A 24635-nucleotide genomic window follows, 5' to 3' on the forward strand; every position below is an offset into this window, starting at 1 on the left:
GAAAGAAATATCCTAGATGAAATCACAAGGCTGAACCAAACCCCCCCCAAAAAAGGCCTTAATTTGTGTCTTCACTTAATTGGTGCCCATTGTTGATAATTCTAAATTTTGAGACTATGTGGGAAAAAAAAATCTAATGATATCACAACAGATAATTGAAAATAGTTGTCCTTTTCTACCTAAGCATTCTTTTCCCAACTCCAGCTACTTTTATTGATATTCATATGGCATGATCCTTACCTTTCCCACTCTTCACTCTTCAGAGTGCTCTCCAATGGACCAGCTCCAATTGATCAATGTCTTTCCTTAAATATGACATAAACCAAATAGAGAAAACCAGACACCAGAGGTGATATAACTAGGACAGAGAACATTATTACTCCTTTTACTCTGGTTTTTGTATCAAGAAGGCATGTAAATTTTCCATTAAAAGAAATCCACCCTCCCTCATATCTCCTTACACCGCCTCTAGGTAAGATTATATTCATTTTTGCTGAGGAAGTTATTTTGATTGGTTTAAGCATTATTCTTTGCCTTTTGAGAATATCATATTCCAAGTTCTCTGTTCCTTTATGCTTCAGTTGTTGTTTAATTGTTTCCTAATCCTGCCTGACTCTCTTCATGATCCTGTTGGTATTTTTTTGTTGTTGTTTTTGGCAAAGATACTAAGTGGTTTGCAATTTCCTTCTCTAGTTAGAGGAAATTGAGGCAACTAGGGTTGAGTGACTTGCCCAGGGTCACATAGCTAGTGTATATCTGAGACCAGAATTGAATTCATGAAGGTGAGTCTCCCTAACTCAAAGTCTAGTGTTCTAACCATTGTGCAACCAGCTGTCTATTGAGTCCTCAGTACTGGAATGCTCTATTGTAAGGGGTTGCACTGTTTTAATTTGACTTGGAAACTGTGGATTTTAGTTGTAATGTTCGTGAAAGTTTTCTTTTTTTTTGGTTACTTTTGGAGTTTTTGTGTTTCTTCTTTGTCCTCTGATTGTAAAATATGGACAACTTTCTTTTAAGATTTTTTAAAATATGATGTAAATATGGATATGATTTTCAAATTACTATGGCTTTCAGGTAGTTCAAGTTATCTCTCCTTTATCTGTTTTGCAGATCAGTTGGATTTTTTATGATGTGTCTTAAATTTTCTTCTATTTTTTCAGTCTTTTGCCTTTATTTTAATATTTCTTATTTTCTAATGGAGTCCTTATCTTCATTTGGTGCATTCAAATTCTCAAGTAGTTTGTTTCCTGGACAAGGTTTTGCAATTCTTGTGCCAAAACCATTAATTCTATTTCTAGTTCTTTCTTCATAGCTCATTCCTGATTCATTTTTTCCTCTAGTATTCTCATTTAATTTATCAAACATTTTGACTTCTTGCTTCATTGCTAGGAATTCTAATTGAACTTATGCTAATATTTGTTTTACTTTGAGTCTCTGTTGGAAATGATTTAGAGCCAAGCTTATCTTCTGGATTTGCTTTTTTATGATAGAATTCTTATTTTTTTTGTATCACCATTATTTTGTCCTACTTTCTGACTTCACATTTTGTGTTATGACTGGGCTCTTCATACCTGTGAAGAAAATGTCTGAAGTGATCATCATGCTGTTTTCTTGGGATATTGAACATTGAACATTATTACAGGATCTCAAAGTAACATGCTGAGAAACTAAAAACTTCCAGGGCAAAGTCCAATTTCTGTACTGAGCTATACAAGTTCTTGATCTGAGTTTGGTTATGAGCAACATACCTGTGGGTTTACTCAATTAGAGTTCCAGTGACTTTCAGCAATATACAGGTCTGCTGGTTCAGAGTAATAGAACCATGGCTTTGATCTGTGATTCCTATTGTAGTTATTCCAGTATAGGCTTTTCACTAGATTGGAAACTATAACTAAGACTCCAATCTGCTCCTAGGATTTGAGGCACACAGATGCTTCTTGCTTCTGAACTTGCTCCTTGCTCTTTATACCACTAGGGCCCATGACTACTCCTCACCCTGGAATACCACCCCTAGGCACAGGTCCCTTCTTCAATCAGCCCTGGATCTATCAACTGGAACTGTGTGGTGAGCAACAGTTTACACCTATTTCAGCACTTTGCACAAATTTCGTTCCTTCTTTGATGAATTTGCAATCTCTTCTTATCCTGGTGCATGGCCTTTCCCTGACCTGGAATAATCAAAATGGCAGCTTCTGGCTACAATCTACTCCCAATGTTCATGAACGTCTTTGTCTCCTTATGCCAAAATGGGCTAGAAAAAAAAAACATGGAATTGAGATTATTTTCTTGGATTACCAATTAGAGAACTCAGTCTGGTACATATCCTAAATGTGTTTGATGGAGTTTGTGGTAGAAGGGGACCTTAGCTATCCTTCCTAATAGTACTCCACTACTTATCTCTACCTCTTATATTTGTTTCTTAATGACAAATATTGAATAGTCTTTCTTATTGCTATGACATTCTTATACCTTCCAAACTCTCAACAAAGGAAAAGATTTTCCTCTACCTCATAACATCCTTTTCCTTCTTTGTTTTTCATTGAAATCCTACATTTGTCATTTTCAGGAAGAATAAATGCATTTCTTGAGATTCTAGACATTCTCTTCTAACAGGGAAGGTGCCCTGCAAATTGAACACAGATGGTACTTATGTGCCTGTGGCAGAAATACAATGTACATCCTCTGTGCTATAAAATTCTCACATATGTACTAGAACCAGAACTGCAAACTGGTTTGCTGTTGCAAATTATGAGTCTTTATTGCTCCAAATTGACATCCACTGCTTCATTATTACCCTTTTCACTTAGCCATTCAACTAGTTAATTTTATTAACATCTAACCAAAGTCTCCCCATCTTGTTTACAAATGTATTATGACATTTTACTGAAATATAAGTATATTAGACCTCTAATGAAAAAATTTACCCCTCATCTGCTATGTTAGGAAGTCTGTCAAAAAGAAAGAAAGAAAGAAGGAAAGAAAGAAAGAAAGAAAGAAAGAAAGAAAGAAAGAAAGAAAGAAAGAAAGAAAGAAAGAAAGAAAGAAAGAAAGAAAGAAAGAAAGAAAGAAAGAAAGAAAGAAAGAAAGAAAGAAAGAAAGAAAGAAAGAAAGAAAGAAAGAAAGAAAGAAAGAAAGAAAGAACGAGATAGAGAACGAGAGAGAGAACGAGAGAGAGAGAAAGAAAGAAAGAGAGAGAGAGAGAGAGAAAGGAAGGAAGGAAGGAAGGAAGGAAGGAAGGAAGGAAGGAAGGAAGGAAGGAAGGAAGGAAGGAAGGAAGGAAGAAAAAAGAGAAAGAAAGAACGCTTACTCTGGCATGAATGATTCTTTATGAAGCTATGCTTACTCTTATTGTTTTCTACATTGACACATATGTGTGTAAGTATGTATGTATATGTAGCATATGTGTATACACACACACTCTCACAAAATGCATACATTTGCCATAAATTGTCATTCTCAGGAACCTATAGAGTTTCTATTACTATTACTATTTCTTCTTTCTATCTCCTCTCCCTCTCTTCCAACTTCTTTCCTTCTCTCTCCCTTTCCCCTTCTCTCTCTGTCTCTCTCTCTCAACATTTTCCAAACTTATCCTCAACTCTGTCTCATAGCAGTTTTGCAAAGAACTCTGATATAGATTCAGTAATCCCATCTGCAACTCCTTTCATTATCTTGGGGAAATTTTCATCCAGGTCTGGTGACATGAAGTCAGTGAGGAAAGAACTAAGTTTCCTTATGACCTCCTTACTTAACTTCAGTTTTCATCAATTATTATAATTTTTCATATTTTGAATCTAAAGATCATCCTCATCACCAATCAATTAATCAACAATTATTTATTAAGCACCTACTATGTGTTATGCACTCTGGTAGGGACTAGTTCCATGAATACAAAAGTAAGATGATGATGAAATACTTAGATAAGTTAGTAGATAAATTAGCATATATATGAAATAAATACAAAGTAACTGGAGTTGGGTATACTAACAACGGGAGGGATCAGAGAATGTGGCATTTGAATTGAATCAGAAAAATGCCAGTCAGGGAATAAGGTGGAGGTGGGGAGGGGGAGGATATAAAGAGGCAAAATAAGTGAAAATGGATTGCCATATACAAGAAACATGAAGTAAGCTAAAAATCCTAGAATATAGATTGGGAATGGGGGGGGGGGGACAGGCAGGGAGCAGAACCTGTAGGGGGAAAGGAAACCTGGAAAGATATTCTGGGATCAGATTGTAAAAATCGCCAAATGTGAGAATGTATATTTTTTCCCCTAGGGGCAATAGGAATCTACTAAAACTTCTTGACTTGGTAAATGACATGAACATTCTCATATTTAGGAATATCAACTTGTTTGCAATGTGGAGGATAGACTGAAGAAGGTTAGAGTAGATTCAGAGGAGATCTTTCAGGAGGCTATTTCAAAAATCTGGACAAAAGATAATAAGGGCATAAGCTAGATTGGTTGTGACTTGGGTAGAGAGAAGAATTTAGATGTGAAAGATGTTGAGAAAGTAGAATTGACAAGATTTGGCAATTGTTTGGATACGAGAAAGAGGAAGAAGGAGGAATTGTCAAACACATAGAAGTCAAGAAGGAAAAGAACTGAGAAAAGACTGATAGATATAGCAATAAAAAGTTATCAGTGATGACCTTTGGGTTTTTGTCAATTGTTGGAATCAGAATCTAGCAAGGGGCTAAAAAGTGAGTTGAAGTGAGAAAATGGAAGTAATGTTTATAGATATTTTTTGGACTTTGGCTATAAAGGAAGAGAGCTATAGGTGATAACTTGAACTTTTGATTGTTATTTTTGTTTTGTTTTTATAAAGTATGAGCATTTTGTGAGCAGCAATGGAGTAATGAGCCAGTATATAAGGAAAATGTGAAAAATAGAGAGAGAGAGTGATCAAAGTGGTAAGATCCCAAAGGATATAGTAAAAGATGAGATCATAGGCACAAGGGCTAGCATTGTCAGAAAGAAATTCAATCATTCTCTGAAGCTAGAGCAAAAGTTGAGTGAATGAGTTGGGATGGAGAAGGAGGAAGGTGTTGAGAAGATTAGAAGTATAGAGATTTGGAAGAAAGGAATCTCATAATGGTTTGGCCTCAATTTTTTTTTCACTGAGGTTTGTTGGGATAAAAGGAAGTGCACAGTATTGATGTAAGAAAAGAGAAGATTTGGAATAGTCTTCCTAAGGAGTTCAATCAATCTGGGAAGAGTAAAATGATTGATGTGGAGCAGTAAGAACCCAATTGAAAAGCATAAAATTTTAGTGGCTCTAGTTGACAGGGTTGTTTAACTTCCTCTGACAGTGGAGGAATGGAAAATAATGATAATGTTGGTAATCCTAGTTGAGGTTTGGAAAGGAATGAGAAGTGACAGAACATCTAAAGATGAAAGGCAGAATGAAGTTGAGGTTAACTAAAAGATTATAATTTTTAAGGGAAAATATTAAAATAAGAGGAAGTAGACAGGGAAATCCTGGGAAAGAGCAGTGGAATAAGAATTTGTGTAAATCCAAAGAAAAGTTTCAAGAAGAATAAGGCAAAGAGAGAAATGGGAGGACAAGAAGGTCCTTTTTAAGTTTAAGAGCAGATGTGTGATAAAAAACAAGCACATCTAATTCCATCCTTCTTAGAGACCAACTTGGAGATAAGTGGACATCTGAGAAGGCTAGAAAATTCAAGGAGTTGGAGAAGATCACAAGTATAACAACAAATATAACAAGAACAGAGTTTGGGCTGGAGGGGAAGACTGAACCAGTTCCTAAGCTTCTCCACTAAGGAATATTTTGTTCTCATAATAAATATTTATTTTTTGCTTCTTTTTGCTGCTTTTTACCCAAATACTTTACATCACAATTCTCTGTTTTAGTTACTGAATTTCCTAATGAGCTAATCTTAGTATTAAAATTATTTTTGATTACCCCCATTAACTATTCTTTTCCTTATGAGCAAGATCTATCTTTTGTAAACCTTATTGTCATCATCCCATGAAGTCTCATGGATAGTTATTTAGAATTTGCCTTAAGTGAAACTTTCTAGTTCCCTTTGTTTATAACTCATGCTTTGCTCTTACTGGTTTTATTCCTGACTGTCTTTTAAAATATATTATCATATAAATGGACAAGGGACATGAATACACAATTTTCAGCTAAAGAAATCAAAACTATTAATAAGCACAAGAAAAAGTGTGTTCTAAATCTCATAATCAGAGAAATGAAAATCAAAACAACTCTGAGGTTTCACCTCACACCTAGCAGACTGACTAACATGATAGCAAAGGAAAGTAATGAATGCTGGAGGGGATGTGGCAAAGTAGGGACATTAATTTATTGCTGGTGGAGTTGTCAACTGATCCAACCATTCTGGAGGGCAATTTGGAACTATATACAAAGGGCCCTAGAAGACTGTCTGCCCTTTGATCTAGCCATACCACTACTGGGTGTGTACCCCAAAGAGATAATAAGGAAAACGACCTGTACAAAAATATTCATAGCTGTGCTCTTTGTGGTGGCAAAAATTGGAAAATAAGGGGATGCTCTTCAATTGGGGAATGGCTGAACAAATTGTGGTATATGTTGTTGATAGAATACAATTGTGCTCAAAGGAATAATGAACTGGAGGAATTCTATGGGAACTGGAAAGACCTCCAGGAGTTAATGCAGTATGAGAGGAGCAGAACTAGGAGAACATTGTACACAGAGACTAATACACTGTGGTACAATCAAATGTAATGGACTAGTTATCTTGAACAACCTGGAGGATTCTATGAGAAAATGGTAGCAAAAACACCGAAGAAAAACAACTGCTTGATTACATGGGTGGAGGGGGATATGATTGGGGATGTAGACTATAAATGAACATCCTAGTGCAAACATCAACAATATGGAAATAGGTTCTGATCAAGGACACATGTAAAACCTAGTAGAACTGTTTGTTGGCTAGGAGAAGGGGTGGGAGGATGGGAGGGAGGGAAAAAATATGATTCTTGTAACCAAGGAATAAAGTTCTAAATTGACTAAATAAAATTTTCAAAGTGTAAATTTTTTTAATTAAATATATTATCATATAAATTATTAATCCTTTCTACTCATTTCTATTTCCAATGGTGTATGTACTTAGTCTTCTCTGTGGTATCTGGATTAACAATTATTTAAGGGAGGTTATTTCCCTTACCCCAAATTTTCAATTAATTTTTTTTAATCACAACTATTAGGCAAAAACATTTTACCCAGTTTACCAAGTTATATCCCTATTCTTTATTAGTCACTCTCGATATATTCGAATTACATTTCCCAGAACCATCTCCTCAGTCACTTATTCATCAAATCTGTCTTTCTTTTCAGCATTCTCTACTTTCAGTTGGTTTCATTTTGTTTAAGATTTGTTAGATGGATAAATGAATGAATGAAATTTATGCTATAATGGAAAGAAAACTGATGTGTAAAACTGATCTAGTCACAGCATCACAGAATCATAGTTTTCTTATCTATAAAGTGATGATAATAAAACATGTCCTACAGGATTACTGTGAGGATCAAATTTGATCATGTTTGTAAATTGCAAATAAATTTTTTTGAGGGAAGTAAAGGGTGAAAAGACTGAAAAGGATATGAAGATCACTAAATGTCAAATAGGGAATTTTATATTTGATCTTAGAGTGAACAGGAAGCTATTGGAGTCTAATGATTTGAAGGAGAAGCATAACATTAGCAGAACCATATGTCAGAAAAATCACTGGCAACTTAGAATTAGATGGATTGTAGCAGGAAAACAAATTAGAAGGCTATTGCAATAGTTTAGGCAAGAAGTAATGATGGCCTGCAAAAGGTGGTGGTTGTATGGGAGGAAAGTAGAGGATGTAAATAGCATGAATTTAAAAAGCCTTGTAGTGATCATATGACTTTTTCAGAATGTCTATATTATATTGTGGTCTACCACAACAATGATGAAACAATAACTAAACAAACAATGCATCCTGACTGTTAAGTATCAGTTATTAGCTTCTTCAAGGTAGTTCTATCACATTTCATAGTCTTGCCATAGGATAAATTATTCTATTTCTATAACCTTTATTTATGATTAGGATAAAATATACTGTATCCTTTTTAAAGTTTATTTGATTTAGTGAGCTTGTATTAGCCCTTTCCAAAGCAGGTCCTGTTTGTAATAATGAAAATCTCAATATTTTTGTCAAACTCAAGTCATTCTAGGATTTGAAGAAATCTTAAAAATTGGGTCATTTCAAAATTCACATTTTACAGATTAAGAAAATGACACCCAGATATATTGATACTTATTTTAAGTTAGATATTAAGTAGCTGAATCATGATTCATATCCATGTCCTCTACTACCAAATCCAGTAGTTGTCTGACTATATTAGAAGTCAACTCCTTAAGTCAAAAAGTTGGAGAAATGGCATGAACCAACCTATTAATTATGATGTTATCAATTTTTTTGTTTCAGGAAGCCAATTTTTTGACATTGTTATTTCTATAAACCTCTTGAATCTATAGAAAAATGCACTTTCTTATGAGTGGTAAAAATCCAGTCCTTATTTTAATCAAACTAATAACTACTCTTGTGACTCTAAAGCTAACAGAAAAATAATTCATGATTATTCTAATTGATATTCCCTTATTAACATTCAGTCTTTAGTTGAATAAAATCATACAGTTTTTCTAGTACATATTTATTAAATTAATTTCTCATTCCAAAATAATAGTTATGCATGTTTTAAATGGCCTTCTCTCTCCTCTTGGTTTCATCTTTTTAAAACCATGTATTTTGGAAAAAAGAATGTCAAAAATATCTTTCCACAGTTTTAGAAAAATGTATTGTGAGAATTAGTGATTAAACTACTTTATCTATATATCCAGAATATGATCTCCAAGGTTTCTTATAATTATAAGTGTTATTATACAGATTATGCCCAAAGAGAAGCATCAGATCATACTGAAACTACTTTTAAAATTCAGAGAAGTAGTAGGTACAGAATGAATGATTGTTGATTGATTGACCATTACTAACTTTTTCCTGCCAACAAATTATGTGAAATCAAGCCCTTTTAACTACATTTACGTGGGCAGGAGGACATATAAATATATATGGCATGAATTCCTAAATCATCAGAACCATTTAGTTCCTAATCAGCATATCCCTAAAAAGGAGAGAATGTTTTAGCTTCTTTTTTTAATAAGAAAATTTCTGTATTTGATTTCATCTTTTATACAGAACTCTCATTCCTTAGCTTTTTTTCTTTTTTTAAAAAGTTATTTATTTGGTTAATTTAGAATATTTTTCCATGGTTACATGATTCATGTTCTTTCCCTCCTTTCCTCCCTCCTCCCTCCCATAGCCAAAGAGCAATTCCACTAGGTTTTATATGCATCACTGATCAAAACCCATTTCTATATTATTAATATTTGTAATAGAATGATTGTTTAGCGTCTACATCCCCAATTATATCCCTATTGAAACATGTGACCAAGCAAATGTTTTTCTTCTGCATTTCTACCCTACTAGTTTTTTCTCTGGATGTAGATAATGTTCTTTCTCATAAGTATCTCAGAATTGTCCTGGATGATTGCATTACTGCTAGTAGAGAAGTCCATTATGCTTGATTGTGCCACAGTGTATCCATCTCTGTGTACAATGTTCTCCTGGTTCTCCTTTCACTCTGCATCAATTCCTGGAGGTTGTTCCAGTTCCCATGGAATTCCTCCACTTTATTATTCTTTTGAGCACAATAGTATTCAATCACCAACATATACCACAATTTGTTCAAACATTTCCCAATTGATGGACACCCCCTCATTTTCCAATTTTTTTGCCACCACAAAGAACATGGCTATAAATATTTTTGTACACATATTTTTCCTTATTTTTTAGCTTCTTAAGCTAAAGATATGATAATCTTTATAAATCACTGAGGGGAAATAATCACTGGAAGTATACTACTACTGGCTAATTAAAAAGTTTCATCTTAACTGAGCTTATGGCACCTTCTTATGAAAAGGCAAAATCAAGTCAGTAAAGACAGTAAATGATCCAAATTTGTGTGCCCTCTAATATCTAACTTTGATCACTATATTGGCATTAATGATGCAGGCATCACTGGAAATGCTATTCTTAGGGTGCTCTGGGCATTTTAGGAATTACATTATTACACGTTGCTTTTTTCAGTGGATTAACATGCTAACTTCTCCTCTTCTGTCCAACAGGTGGTGAAGTCCCCTACACAACCCTGGCCACTCGAATGATGATGGGAGCTTGGTGGCTGTTTGCATTGATTGTCATCTCATCATACACAGCTAACCTTGCAGCTTTCCTCACCATCACAAGAATTGAAAGTTCCATTCAGTAAGTAGACACAAATGATGCTTGATGATGATGATGATGATGATGATGAAGAAGGAAGACAATAAAAAGTATTTATATAGTATGCTAAGGTTTGCAGATTTTCTCATTTAATCTTTAAAACAATCCTGAGGGGGCAGAAGCTATTATCTCTATTTTATAGATGAGAAAATTGAGGCTGAGAGGTTAAGAGACTTGCCCAGAAAGGCACAGTTAATAAATGCCTGAGGTCAAATTTGAATTCAGATCTTCCAGATTCCATGTCCAACACTCGAGCCACTAGAGATAGGCTGGATGATGTGGGTATGCCATGTTTGTAGAAACTTGGAAAGGGAAAGAGCTAGATGGTGTCTGTGAATATAAATTTCCATGAAAAGAAAGATGTTGGGTATGCTATTTTAGATCAGATTAAACTTTTTATCCTTTTTTAACTATATTTCAAATATTTTATTAAGTGATCTATATCAAAATCCCCTGATGATTCATGCCATGTTGAAATCTGACTCCCATACCATAATAAAGAAATGTATGTATATGTATATTCCTGAATTCTTGAAAGAAAATGGTATATTACTAATATATTTTAGCACCTCTATTGGCATTTGCTGGGGAGAGAATCTAATAAGATGAAAATAAAGGAAATAGTAAGAAAGAATGAGAGTTTTATCTTCTGACCCCAAGTAAAAATCTTTGCTCCAGAAAAGCAGTTAGATATCCCAACCTTTTAACAAGCAACTTACTCTAAAGTATTTTTTATTCAATTCAATTCAATAGATACTTATTTAATTCCGATTTGATAGAATACGATAGACTTATATTCCTATCTTATTCTGGATGTCTCACAGTTAGTTAATTTAAAATAAAGAAAGCATACAGCAGTTGAAAGATTAGGATTCTCATTCAGAAAGTATTTTACATCTTTTGGATGGCTCAGATTTACTTTTTTCTTCCCTATGTCCTTTCTGTGCCATCTGACATTTTTACAAGTCACCAGGGGATGTGATAAAATGCCATTTTCTCTAATCTTATGTACAGACTGATTTGGCAGAGGAAAATTATATCTGAATAAGAGTGGGGTTGGATGTGATGGGAAATCCCTGTTCCCATGTTAAACAAACAAAAGTTTATATTTCAGCTGTTTCAAAATGCCATTGCCAAAAATACTTTCAGGATATAGCCTTGAGAGTTTCAAAGTCCAATTTGTTTTATAAAATTTTTCTCAGAATGAAACCAGAGACGCATGCCTTAATCGCTTTAACCTATTTAGGACATGCCTCTCATATTGGAAGGATGTGACAGTGCCTATTCTTTCTAGCTAGCATTTTCTGTGAAGTTGACATATTAGTACCTACTACATCCCATTCCCAGAATAACTTCTACAGAGTAGAAATGGCAACGAATGTAAAAATGGGATGTGTCAGCTAGGGAGAGAAAAATGGCCTTCTTTGGCAAGTTGATTGGCAGAAATTCTTCATGGTTTCGAAGTAGAAGTCAAATTTGTTTCTTTGTAAGAATTTGAATAATTGTTACAGAATTACACTCTATGCTCAAAATCAGTAGAGTATAATTCTCCATTTGTCATTTTTTCAATACAAAAGCTCAAAAGTTCTTTTGCATCCTCATCATGGTAGTGTTCTACCATAGAATGGGAGGTGGGGACCAAAAAAAAAAAAAAAGAAAAACATGAATTTAGTTTCCATTTCCCTTCATGAGGCAACAGTTCAAAATATTGTATTCTTCTCCATGATGAAATCACAGGCCATATTGACACAATTGGAAGTGTTTCCAATACCCTGATCAGTTCCTGACAAAAAAATAGTTACTCCAAGTCCCTCATGGCAATTTTGTTTCTCACTCTCAGTAAAAGGCAGCATGTGGCTAGTTGTTCTCTAATGCATGTGAAATGAAGCAGCCTATTCCCTAGTGGCTGCCAGCCCGGAGGGGGTATTGCTGAAATGGAGCTCCACCAAGGTAGATGCTGGCAGAATTCCTTTTGCTATGGTATAACTCACAGATAGCTTCAAAAAAGTGGGCCAAAAAATTTTCAGTTATTATTCAAAGTAATCATTATCCAAATAAAGATCGCATCAGTGCCATCATATGCATTTATAGCTTTAGACTGAGAATTATTATTCTTTGAGCACCTTATGTATGTAAATGATTTGGAGTCTATGTTCGAAGACATCACAAGCCACCAGCATGTACTCTGCTGCACTGTACTTAATTATAGAAACTTTGTGAAAGGCTTTTTGTTTTGTTTGGCACTGATTTCATAAATAGATTTGATTTGCTTTTGCCCAGACATATGATTTCACTGAGGTGTCATGATGTGGTAGAAAAAGTATTAACCTTGAAGTCAGGGATTTAAAAACTACCTCTGATGCTTACAACCTGAGTGATATTGGGGAAGTTATCTTTCCTTCCAGGGCCAGAGGTTTCTCATCTCTAAAATGAGGAAGTTTGGAATAAATGACCTTTGAGATCCCTTTTAGCTATATGAACACATGATCCTCTTATTGATGCTTATCAGCAACTGGGGCACTGAGTGGTTGAGTGACTTGCACAGGTCACAGCACAGATATGTCAAGAGTAGGACTTCTTAACAATATTGTTCAAAAGTGAAATTATCTGGCATGAGAGGTGCCAGAGTGTTTTTTAGTAGATTTCAAGCATAGAAAACCTCAGACATCACTAGCTGAGGTACACTGCAGTGGAGATTTCTTTCAAATATAAGTTGAACTAGAAAGCTACTGAGACTCCTTTCAAATCCTCTGATTCTAGGACATGAATTTGGGTTTTCCTGACTTCAAAATCGGCATTCTTTATAACAATCCATACTACCTCTCTTTATTCTAACATTTGAGGTTAGCCTAAAGGAAATGTTCAGGCTCAGTGCTGCAGAGTCTGGTTGTTTTGTTGCTGACATGTTAGTGGATTAAAATCCATTCCTTTCTATTAAGAGCAAGCAAATGAGTAAATAAATGGTGTCATTACATCATAAGTCATTAGACCAGATATTCATCTGGAAGGGATAGTCTCTAAAGAACATCCTGTCTAATTCCCTACCATCTCTTCTATTGTGCCCTCTGTAATGCCTACTCCAAAGGCAGTAAGCTGGCTTTCATATTACATCTTTTGCTTCCAACTCCATCTATATTCTGAGTCTCCCTCAACCCCAACTCCCCACTGATGACACAACCTCCCTGACCACTAAGTGCAGTAGCAGCAGCATTTTCTCCCGATTCTCTAGGGGAGATGGAATATTCTTTGCTCTCATTTCCACATATAGGTTTCTCCACCTCTCACAATCAGTAACTTCTCTCAGTCCATAGTATCCACATCTACAGACCAATGAAAATCCTGGTAGCAGCTCTATACAGGTCTCTGAGATAGTTCCCTTCTTTTCTCAAAGACTTCTGAACCTGACTCATAATCCTTTTCTCCTCTCCAACTTTTGCTTTTGTACTAAGGAACTTGAAAATACATAATGATGATCCTTAGCCTCATTAGTCTAGTCATTTCCCATGACCTACTCCTCTATCCCAGTCAAGCCATACAAAAAAGGTGGTCATACACTTGATCTTGCCAAAATCCATAATGAACCAGCTCCATGTTTAAGAACTCCAAAGTTGGGACTGAGTCAAGATGGCGGCTTAGAAGGAGCAAAAGTTGATTCCTCTGGGAAAACCCTTCCACACCAATCAAAAACAAAGCACTTCAAAGGGGACAGAAAACACAATCCAACAAGAAGACAGAGCTGAAGGACCCTCCTGCTCAATTTAACTTAACAGAAGTTTGAATTCTCAGGTTTAAGAAAAAGAAAGAAGGTCCCAGGGTCCTTCCCCTACTTACTGTGCTGAGACTCAGGAAACTGCCTGAGTGGGATCTCAAAGCCAGGACTCCAACCTGGATGGAGTGCCTTGCTACCACAATTACACGAAGCTCAGGGATCTGCCCATAGCTGGCAAGGAGGCAGCTGTAGGAGAGAAGCAGAGAAGAGGGCATACTGATTGCAGCCTTCAGCCACCACATCTCCATCTTGGGCCTCCACTTCTGGACATTTTGTCCTCAAGGCACATTCAGCTCTGCAGATCAGTTCAATTGGTTTAATCCATTTTATCAATAGTTCAGAGAAGAATTCTCCAGAGGGCAGAGGGATTCAGTCTCACAGACCTGGCAGAAAACCAGAGGAGCAAGAGTGCAGAGTGAACAGAGAGCCAGGTGTGGCAGTAGGAGAGAGCCATGGGTCTCTCCTGCTTAATCCAACCTGAAAGGTATGCAGATAAAACTGAATTCTCAGGCATAAAGGAAAGATCCAATACTTCTACCCCACCTATGACACTGAGACCTGTGGTAGGAATCTCACTGACTGTGATTCCAGGGTGAAGGCTTCAAATGCAATAGAATACCTTGGCACCAACACAGGAAGCTCAGGACTCTGACTGGGCAGCTGGCAGGGAGATGGCTGGCAGAAAGGAATAGAGAGGACAACCACCTTCAGCCTCTACACCTTCACTTTCACCTTCAGCCTCTGCTGACAGCTGGGGATGATCTGACCCCAGGGCACATTAATACAACTGGTCAGCTCCATCAACCTAATCCAGTTAATCAGCTGAGCAGAGAAGAAGCCACTTTAGGGCTGAAAAGCCCAAACTGATGGATCCAGAAAATGAACAGAGGAGCAAGATACAGCCAATAAGGAGGGTGGAAGAAGGGGAAAAAAAGAAATTACAATTGACAGCTTCTATTCATGTAATGAACAAAAAAAAAATGGAACAGAGGAGGACCAAGGAATACCAAGAAAATACTTAGGAACTCCAGTGAATTAGACCTGTGCTCTGGAAGAACTCAAAAATACAATTCAAAATTGGGGAAAGAATTTAAAAAGCAAAATAAATCATCTGGAAACAGAGACAAATGAACTAAAACAAGAAAAGAGTGTCTTTAAAGCCAGTTGACCAGCTTGAAAAAGAAGCAAAGAAGGTAGAAGATAAGACCTACAAATAAAAATAGATCAAAAGGAAAAGGAGGTACAAAATATCAGGGATGAAATTCAAACATTATTGTATGGGAAATTATCAAAGAAAACTGCCCTGATATTCTTGAAGAAGAGGGTAAAGTAGAGATTGAAAGAATCCACAAATCACCTCCTGTATTAAATTCCCCAACTGACAATATCCAGGAATAGCTAAATTCAAGAACTTCCAAACCAAGGAAAACATACTATAAGCTGCTAAAAAAAAAAAAGAAACAATTCAGATATCATGGAGCCACAGACAGGATTACATAGGACCTGGCTGCATCTACACTGAAGAACTGGAAGGCATGGAATATAATATTCTGGAAAGCAAGGGAACTGAGTCTACAACCAAGAATCAACTACCCAAAAAATTGGCTATATTCTTGCAGGGGAAAAGTATAGTCATTTAATAAAATAGATGATTTCCAAGCATTCCTGAAGAAAAGACCAGACTTAAACAGAAAAATTGATGCCCAAACACAGAACTCAAAAGAATCACCAAAATGTAATTAAGAAAGGGAAAAAAAGAACTCCAAAGTTCTGTTATCTACTCATAATCTATTGAATCTACACTGATGCTTGATGTCTTTTTGTATCAAACACTGGTCTTCATTTTCATTGTGGCTTTCAATCCTTTGACCATTCAGTTCTCTGCCAGACTCTCTCACCCCTACACTGGCCACATTCTCCTCCTTTACCCATCTTGTCCTCTTGGTGAACCACTCATGTCTGCATGTCCTCTTCTCTTGAGTATCTGGCCCCTTCATTATATAATCAATTGTTTCCTGCTAAACCTTAGTCTTAGATCACTCCTACCATCCACTGTCTTTTTTCCTAAACATATGCTTCTGAATAAAGGGAGAAAAAAATTATTTTACCCATCTAAATGGATCCTCCAAAATTTTATGTAACATAATGTCAACTAGACTCTAACTGCTATTAGACAAAACTTCTATACTTCTCTAATCATTTCACTGTTCCATGGTCCACCATGGCTCTTTCAAATGTATTCTTTCTTGCTTATGATTTCCTATGGCATTGTCTCAACTAAGAACCTTGTTAAACATTTTTGCTGAAAAATTTAAAGGGTAGAGTAGTCACAAGAGTTCCCTTTTTTCCCAATCTCCTCTTCTCTTATCACTCAGATGCCATCTACCTTCCCACTTCCAAATTTCCTTCTTACTGTCAAGGGCACCACCATTTTCAAGTCCTTCAGGCTACACTAGCTGCCCAGTCAGCACCACATACTCTTCCATCTAGTGACATCAGTCTCCTTATTGTTTACTAAACAAAATAATCTATCTCTCAACCCCAGGTATTTTTCTGGCTCACCCCCATTTCTAGAATGCATTCTATTCTCATGTCCACTCCCAGACTTCCCTTATCTCTTTCAAATCCAAGCTAAAAGCTCAACTTCTATATTAAGGAAACTATAGGAAATATTGGAATATGTAGTTTTTAGAAAAACTATACCCATTCTTTCTTCCTTTTGGAGGAACTATAAGGACAAATAGGATCTCTGGTGTTAGAGCTTGCTAAGCCTTTTTCAGGGCTTCTCTTTCATCTTTTATGTGTCCTTCCACTCTAACTTGTGGCTCCAAGAAGCTGTAGCATATGTAGTAGCCAAAACCCAGTAAAACTATCTCAGATATCAAAGAAACAAAGGTCATCCACTGCATTCTAGGGAATCCTGACAATTGTCTTGACACTGGACTTTAATGACTACCTCCTTTAATCTATTCTCCTTTCTATCACTTCCTCCATGTTCTCTTGCTTCCTACCCCTCCTATTTCTCACTTGGGTAAAAAAAAAAAAAGATTTCTATACCAAACAGAATGTGTGTGTTGTTCTCTCTTTGAGCCTATTCTGATGAGATTAAAGTTCAAGCATTACCACTATCTCCCTATTTCCCCTCCACTATAAAATCTCTTTCATGCCTCTTTCATTTGAGATAATTTACCTTATTCTATCTTTCATTTTTCCTTTTTTTAAAGTATATTCCTCTTTCTCACTTGTTAATTTTTTCTATTTTAGATATCATCCCAACATATTCAACTCATACCCATGACTTTCAGGTTACATATACTCCTATTTGCCCTAATAATTACAAAGTTTTTAGGAGTTATAAATATCATCTTCCCATATAGAAATATAAATATTTTAAGTTAATTAAGTGATAAAAATCCCTTATGATTTGTCTTTCATGTTTACCTTTTTAAGCTTCTCTTGAGTATTGCAATTTAAAGTCATAAATTATCTATTCAGTTCTGGTCATTTTATGAGAAATGTCTGAATTTTCTTTATTTCATCAAATTTCCTCCTGAAAGATTATACTCAGTTTTGCTGGATTCATTATTCTTCATTTTAATCCTAGCCCTTTTGACCTCCAGAACATCATATTCCTTAGAATATGAATAGAATACTTCTTTAAAATAGAGGAAGCTAAAACTCAGGTTATCCTGACTATACATATAGTATCCATAGAGTATCTGAATTATTTCTTTTTGACTTCTCAGAGTATTGGCTCCTAGGAGCCCTGGAATTTGGCTATGATATTCCTGGGTATTTTCATTTTGGATTCTCTTTCAGGAGGATATTACTGGATTCTTTCAAATTCTCTTTTATCCTCTGGTTGTAGAATATTAGGAAGTTTTCCTTGATAATTTCTTGAAAGATAATGTCTGGGCTTTTTGTTTTCATGGTCTTCAAGTAGTTTAATAATTCTTAAATTATCTCTCCTGAACTTATTTTACATTGCTTTTCCAAAGAGATATTTCACATTTTCTCCTATTTCTTTCATTATTTTGATTTTGTTTGATTACTTCTTGATATGTTATTGTCATTAGCCTCCATTTGCCTAATAATGATTTTTAAGAAATTTTCTTCAGTGAGTTATTGTACCTCCTTTTCCATTTAGCCAACTCTACTCTTTTTAGAAAGTCCTTTTCTTCACTGAATTTTTGTACACTTTTTTCCATGTGGCCAATTCTGCTTTTTTTTAAGGGGTTCTTCTCTTGATTTAAATTTTTTACATCTTTTTCTATGTAGCCAATTCTGATTTTCAAGAAGTTTTCTTTAGTAGATTGATACAAGGAGACAAGTGGTGAGTATTATCCTGGTCTATGTTCTGATCCTTCCCAGGGAGAGACCTTGTTTCCCTGCAGTCTCAAGCACTAGCACTTCTTTCTACCTTAGAATTGAGACCACAACCCCTGCTCCCCTGTAACCATCACTACTATTGCTTTTCTTGACCCTTGAAATATGTCTCAGAACTAAATATGGGCAATGCAATAGTTCCTTTAACCAGTGCCAGCAAAGGGTCTCCTATAATCTTTTTCTCACCAATTTTCTGAGCCCCTTGCCTTTTCTAGCCTTAGAACTCCTGAAAGTTGCTGCTGGCACTGTTACAGAAACCTGCTGCTGATGTTTCCACAAAGCTGGGACAGCCCCTACCCCCATGTCACAGTTCTGTCCTGCATAAGTCCTAAATAGTCTCAACCCAACCTTTTGTTGGCTCTGTTACTACAGAAATCAATTTGAGACGTTATTTTAAAGTTGTTTGAAGGGGAATATTGGGAGAGTTCAGCTGAGTTCTTTCACCTTAGCTATTTAATTTTTAAATTGATTTATTTTTCATTCCCACACACCAGTACACACATACACAGTTACTCTAGCCCCTATATTTCAAGCCTTGTCTGGTAGATGTGGTTGGAAGAGAGCCAAGCTGCTTGGGGAATACAGGATGGGGAAGGCATACTCTACTGTGCTGTCTAGATGGGTTGCTTTTTCCCAAAGAATTGATGCTTTTTGATCTAAAATCAAGTTACTAAAAAGAGATTTGTTGGTGGAATGGGGCCTATTTATAGCAAGGGTATTTCTTTACCTAAAAGAGAGTGATGATGAGCAAAACCTAAGTACAGGTAACTATTAGGTACATATGATGTTATTTTGAATTTATTCATTGTAAAACATGGTAAGTGACCTATTTGGCAGCATATGACAACTTCAATGAAATTTTCTAGAAATGTTGGTTGGAGAAATTCACAGATACATAGCTTTGAAAAAGTGCTTTAAGACTTCCGGTTAAGATGGCGGCTTAGAGAAAGCTGAAGTTCAGATCTCCGGAAAACCCTTCCCGACCGATCTCAAACTAGAAGCTCCTAAGGCGCCGAAATTCAAAACGATCAACAGCACAGACCCTGGGAACCCTCCTCCTGGACCTGGACCCGGTTCAAAAGGTACGGCTCCCCTTAAAAGCCAGAACCCGAGATCCCTCGGACCTCAGGGGTAGGAGCGCAGAGTCCAAGGCTCCCTGAAGCGGCAGCCGCGCCGGGCTCAGAGAGCAGGGTCTGAGGAACAACAACCCTCAGGGTCTTCTACCCAAGTCCCAGTCCGGGTGAAAGTTACTGCCTGGGGCTTCCGCTGCAGAGAGCCTGTTGGTCCGGGTGAAAGTTACTGCCTGGGGCCTCCGCTGCAGAGAGCTGGTCAAAACAACAGCAACCCTCAGGGCGGGCAAGACAGCCTCATGGCCTGGATCCTGCTATCCAAGTCTCAGTGAAAGTCTGTGCTCTCGGAGCTTGGGGAAGCGGCAGCCCATCCTCCCACAGGCCGAGGAAACAGCCTCACGGCCAGGTATTCTGAAGGCAACTTCCGGAAATCGAGCCAGGGGGAGAGTGTGGCCTCGTGGTCCGACCCTTCCATTCCAGTTCCAGTGAGGCATATTCAGTTTAACCCAGGGAACGCTCATAGAACCAACATCTGCCCAGGACTAAAGCCTCTGATCACCAGACAAAGACAAGAAAAGCCAATCCTCCACGTTCAGAGATGACAAACTCTACAGAAGCACAGAAGCCCCAAAATACCAAGAAAAATAAGAAGAAAGGGGCGACTCTGGACACATTCTATGGAGCCAAAATACAAAATACAGAGCAGATAGAAGAAGATATACAAGAAAATTCTCCAAAATCTTCCAAAGGAAATAGAAACTCTCCACAAACCCATGAAGAATTTGAATCAGAAAGGACCAAAAAGATGGAAGCCCTCTGGGAGGAAAAGTGGGAAATGATGCAAAAGAAATTCACGCATCTACAAAACCAGTTTGACCAAACTGTAAAAGAAAACCAGGCTTTAAAGCAAGAACTAATAAAGCAAAGCCAAAACACCAAGAAATTAGAAGAGAACATAAAATATCTCACCGACAAGGTGATAGATCTGGAAAACAGGGGGAGAAGAGAAAATTTAAGAATAATTGGACTCCCAGAAAAGCCAGAAATAAACACCAAACTGGACATGGTGATACAAGATATAATCAAAGAAAATTGCCCAGAGATTCTAGAACAAGGGGGCAATACATCCACTGACAGAGCTCACAGAACACCTTCTACACTAAACCCCCAAAAGACAACTCCCAGGAATGTAATTGCCAAATTCCAAAGCTATCAAACAAAAGAAAAAATCCTACAGGAAGCCAGAAAAAGACAATTTAGATATAAAGGAATGCCAATCAGGGTCACACAAGACCTTGCAAGTTCTACGCTGAATGATCGTAAGGCATGGAACATGATCTTCAGAAAGGCAAGAGAGCTGGGTCTCCAACCAAGAATCAGCTACCCAGCAAAACTGACTATATACTTCCAAGGGAAAGTATGGGCATTCAACAAAATAGAAGACTTCCAACTTTTTGCAAAGAAAAGACCAGAGCTCTGTGGAAAGTTTGATACCGAAAATCAAAGAGCAAGGAATACCTGAAAAGGTAAATATTAAGGAAAGGGGAAAAATGTTATCTTCTTTTACTCAAACTCTCTTCTATAAGGACTACATTTATATCAACCTATGTATACTAATATGTGGGGAAAATGTAATGTATAAATAGGGGGTAAAGAAAGACCAAATAGAATAATGGTTCTCACACAAAGATTCACAGGGGAAGGGGAGGGGAAGAAAACTCCTATAAGAAGGAGAGGAAGAGAGGGGGGGGGGGGTTTACTTAAACCTCAATCTCAGGGAAATCAACTCTGAGAGGGAAAAACATCCAGATCCATTGGGATCTTGAATTCTATCTTACCCAACAAGGGTAAGGAGAAGGGAAAACCAAGGGGAGGAGGGGGAGAGGGAGAACAAAAAGGGAGGGAAAGAGAGGGGGGATGGGGAGGGAACAAAAAGGGAGGGACTAAAAAGGGAAACATCAAGGGAGGGGACAAGGGGGACTGATTCAAAGTAAATCACTGGACTAAAAGGTAGAGCTGAAGAAGAAAAGGTTAGAATTAGGGAAGGCAATCAAAATGCCAGGGAGTCCACAAATGACAATCATAACTTTGAACGTGAATGGGATGAACTCACCCATAAAACGTAGACGAATAGCTGAATGGATTAGAATCCAAAACCCTACCATATGTTGTCTTCAAGAAACACACATGAGGCGGGTTGACACCCACAAGGTCAGAATTAAAGGATGGAGTAAGACCTTCTGGGCCTCAACTGATAGAAAGAAGGCAGGAGTGGTAATCATGATATCTGATAAAGCCAATGCAAAAATAGACCTGATCAAAAGGGATAGGGAAGGTAATTATATTTTGTTAAAAGGGACTCTAGACAATGAGGAAATATCATTAATCAACATGTATGCACCAAATAATATAGCACCCAAATTTCTAATGGAGAAACTAGGAGAATTGAAGGAAGAAATAGACAATAAAACCATACTAGTGGGAGACTTAAACCAACCATTATCAAATTTAGATAAATCAAATCAAAAAATAAATAAGAAAGAGGTAAAAGAAGTGAATGAAATCTTAGAAAAATTAGAATTAATAGACATATGGAGAAAAATAAATAGGGATAAAAAGGAATACACCTTCTTCTCAGCACCACATGGCACATTCACAAAAATTGACCATACATTAGGTCACAGAAACATAGCACACAAATGCAAAAAAGCAGAAATAATGAATGCAGCCTTCTCAGATCACAAGGCAATAAAAATAATGATTAGTAATGGTACATGGAAAACCAAATCTAAAACCAATTGGAAATTAAACAATATGATACTCCAAAACCGTTTAGCTAAAGAAGAAATCATAGAAACAATTAATAATTTCATCAAGGAAAATGACAATGGCGAAACATCCTTTCAAACCTTTTGGGATGCAGCCAAAGCGGTAATCAGAGCCAAATTCATATCCCTGAAAGCTCATATTAACAAACAAGGGAGAGCAGAGATCAATCAATTGGAAATGCAATTGAAAAAACTCGAAAGCGATCAAATTAAAAACCCCCAGCAGAAAACCAAATTTGAAATCCTAAAAATTAAGGGAGAAATTAATAAAATCGAAAGTGATAGAACTATTGATTTAATAAATAAGACAAGAAGCTGGTACTTTGAAAAAACAAACAAAATAGACAAAGTACTGGTCAATCTAATTAAAAAAAGGAAGGAAGAAAAGCAAATTCACAGCATTAAAGATGAAAAGGGGGACAGCACCTCCAATGAGGAGGAAATTAAGGCAATCATTAGAAATTACTTTGCCCAATTATATGGCAATAAATACACCAATTTAGGAGAAATGGATGAATATATACAAAAATACAAACTGCCTAGACTAACAGAAGAGGAAATAGAATTCTTAAATAATCCCATATCAGAAATTGAAATCCATCAAGCCATCAAAGAACTTCCTAAGAAAAAATCCCCAGGGCCTGATGGATTCACCTGTGAATTCTATCAAACATTCAGAGAACAGTTAACCCCAATACTATACAAACTATTTGACATAATAAGCAAAGAGGGAGTTCTACCAAACTCCTTTTACGACACAAACATGGTACTGATTCCAAAACCAGGCAGGTCAAAAACAGAGAAAGAAAACTATAGACCAATCTCCCTAATGAATATAGATGCAAAAATTTTAAATAGGATACTAGCAAAAAGACTCCAGCAAGTGATCAGAAGGATCATTCACCATGATCAAGTAGGATTCATACCAGGGATGCAGGGCTGGTTCAACATTAGGAAAACCATCCACATAATTGACCACATCAACAAGCAAACTAGCAAGAACCACATGATTATCTCAATAGATGCAGAAAAAGCCTTTGATAAAATACAACACCCATTCCTATTAAAAACACTAGAAAGCATAGGAATAGAAGGGTCATTCCTAAAAATAATAAACAGTATATATCTAAAACCAACAGCTAATATCATCTGCAATGGGGATAAACTAGATGCATTCCCAATAAGATCAGGAGTGAAACAAGGATGCCCATTATCACCTCTACTATTTGACATTGTACTAGAAACACTAGCAGTAGCAATTAGAGAAGATAAAGAAATTGAAGGCATCAGAATAGGCAAGGAGGAGACCAAGTTATCACTCTTTGCGGATGACATGATGGTCTACTTAAAGAATCCTAGAGATTCAACCAAAAAGCTAATTGAAATAATCAACAACTTTAGCAAAGTTGCAGGATACAAAATAAACCCACATAAATCATCAGCTTTTCTATATATCTCCAACACAGCTCAGCAGCAAGAACTAGAAAGAGAAATCCCATTCAAAATCACCTTAGACAAAATAAAATACCTAGGAATCTATCTCCCAAGACAAACACAGGAACTATATGAACACAACTACAAAACACTCGCCACACAACTAAAACTAGACTTGAACAATTGGAAAAACATTAACTGCTCATGGATAGGACGAGCCAATATAATAAAAATGACCATCCTACCCAAACTTATTTATCTATTTAGTGCCATACCCATTGAACTACCAAAATACTTCTTCACTGATTTAGAAAAAACCATAACAAAGTTCATTTGGAAGAACAAAAGATCAAGGATATCCAGGGAAATAATGAAAAAAAACACATATGATGGGGGCCTTGCAGTCCCAGACCTCAAACTATATTACAAAGCAGCAGTCATCAAAACAATTTGGTACTGGCTAAGAAACAGAAAGGAAGATCAGTGGAATAGACTGGGGGAAAACGACCTCAGCAAGACAGTATACGATAAACCCAAAGATCCCAGCTTTTGGGACAAAAATCCACTATTCGATAAAAACTGCTGGGAAAATTGGAAGACAGTGTGGGAGAGACTAGGAATAGATCAACACCTCACACCCAACACCAAGATAAATTCAAAATGGGTGAGTGACTTAAACATAAAGAAGGAAACCATAAGTAAATTGGGTAAACACAGAATAGTATACATGTCAGACCTTTGGGAGGGGAAAGGCTTTAAAACCA

General features: G+C 36.6%; 1 protein-coding gene across 1 annotated transcript in view; it reads left to right on the forward strand.

The window, feature by feature from the left end:
- GRID2 (glutamate ionotropic receptor delta type subunit 2) overlaps positions 1–24635 on the forward strand; it is a 1955631-nt gene that overhangs the window by 1644345 nt on the left and 286651 nt on the right. Inside the window, exon 12 of the mRNA XM_007495736.3 lies at positions 10228–10366. Within this exon, the coding sequence (XP_007495798.1) occupies positions 10228–10366 (139 nt within the window). The remainder of the gene's footprint in view (positions 1–10227; positions 10367–24635) is intronic.

The sequence above is a fragment of the Monodelphis domestica genome, chromosome 6 (assembly GCF_027887165.1).
Source record: "Monodelphis domestica isolate mMonDom1 chromosome 6, mMonDom1.pri, whole genome shotgun sequence".
NCBI classification, from domain to species: Eukaryota; Metazoa; Chordata; class Mammalia; order Didelphimorphia; family Didelphidae; genus Monodelphis; species Monodelphis domestica.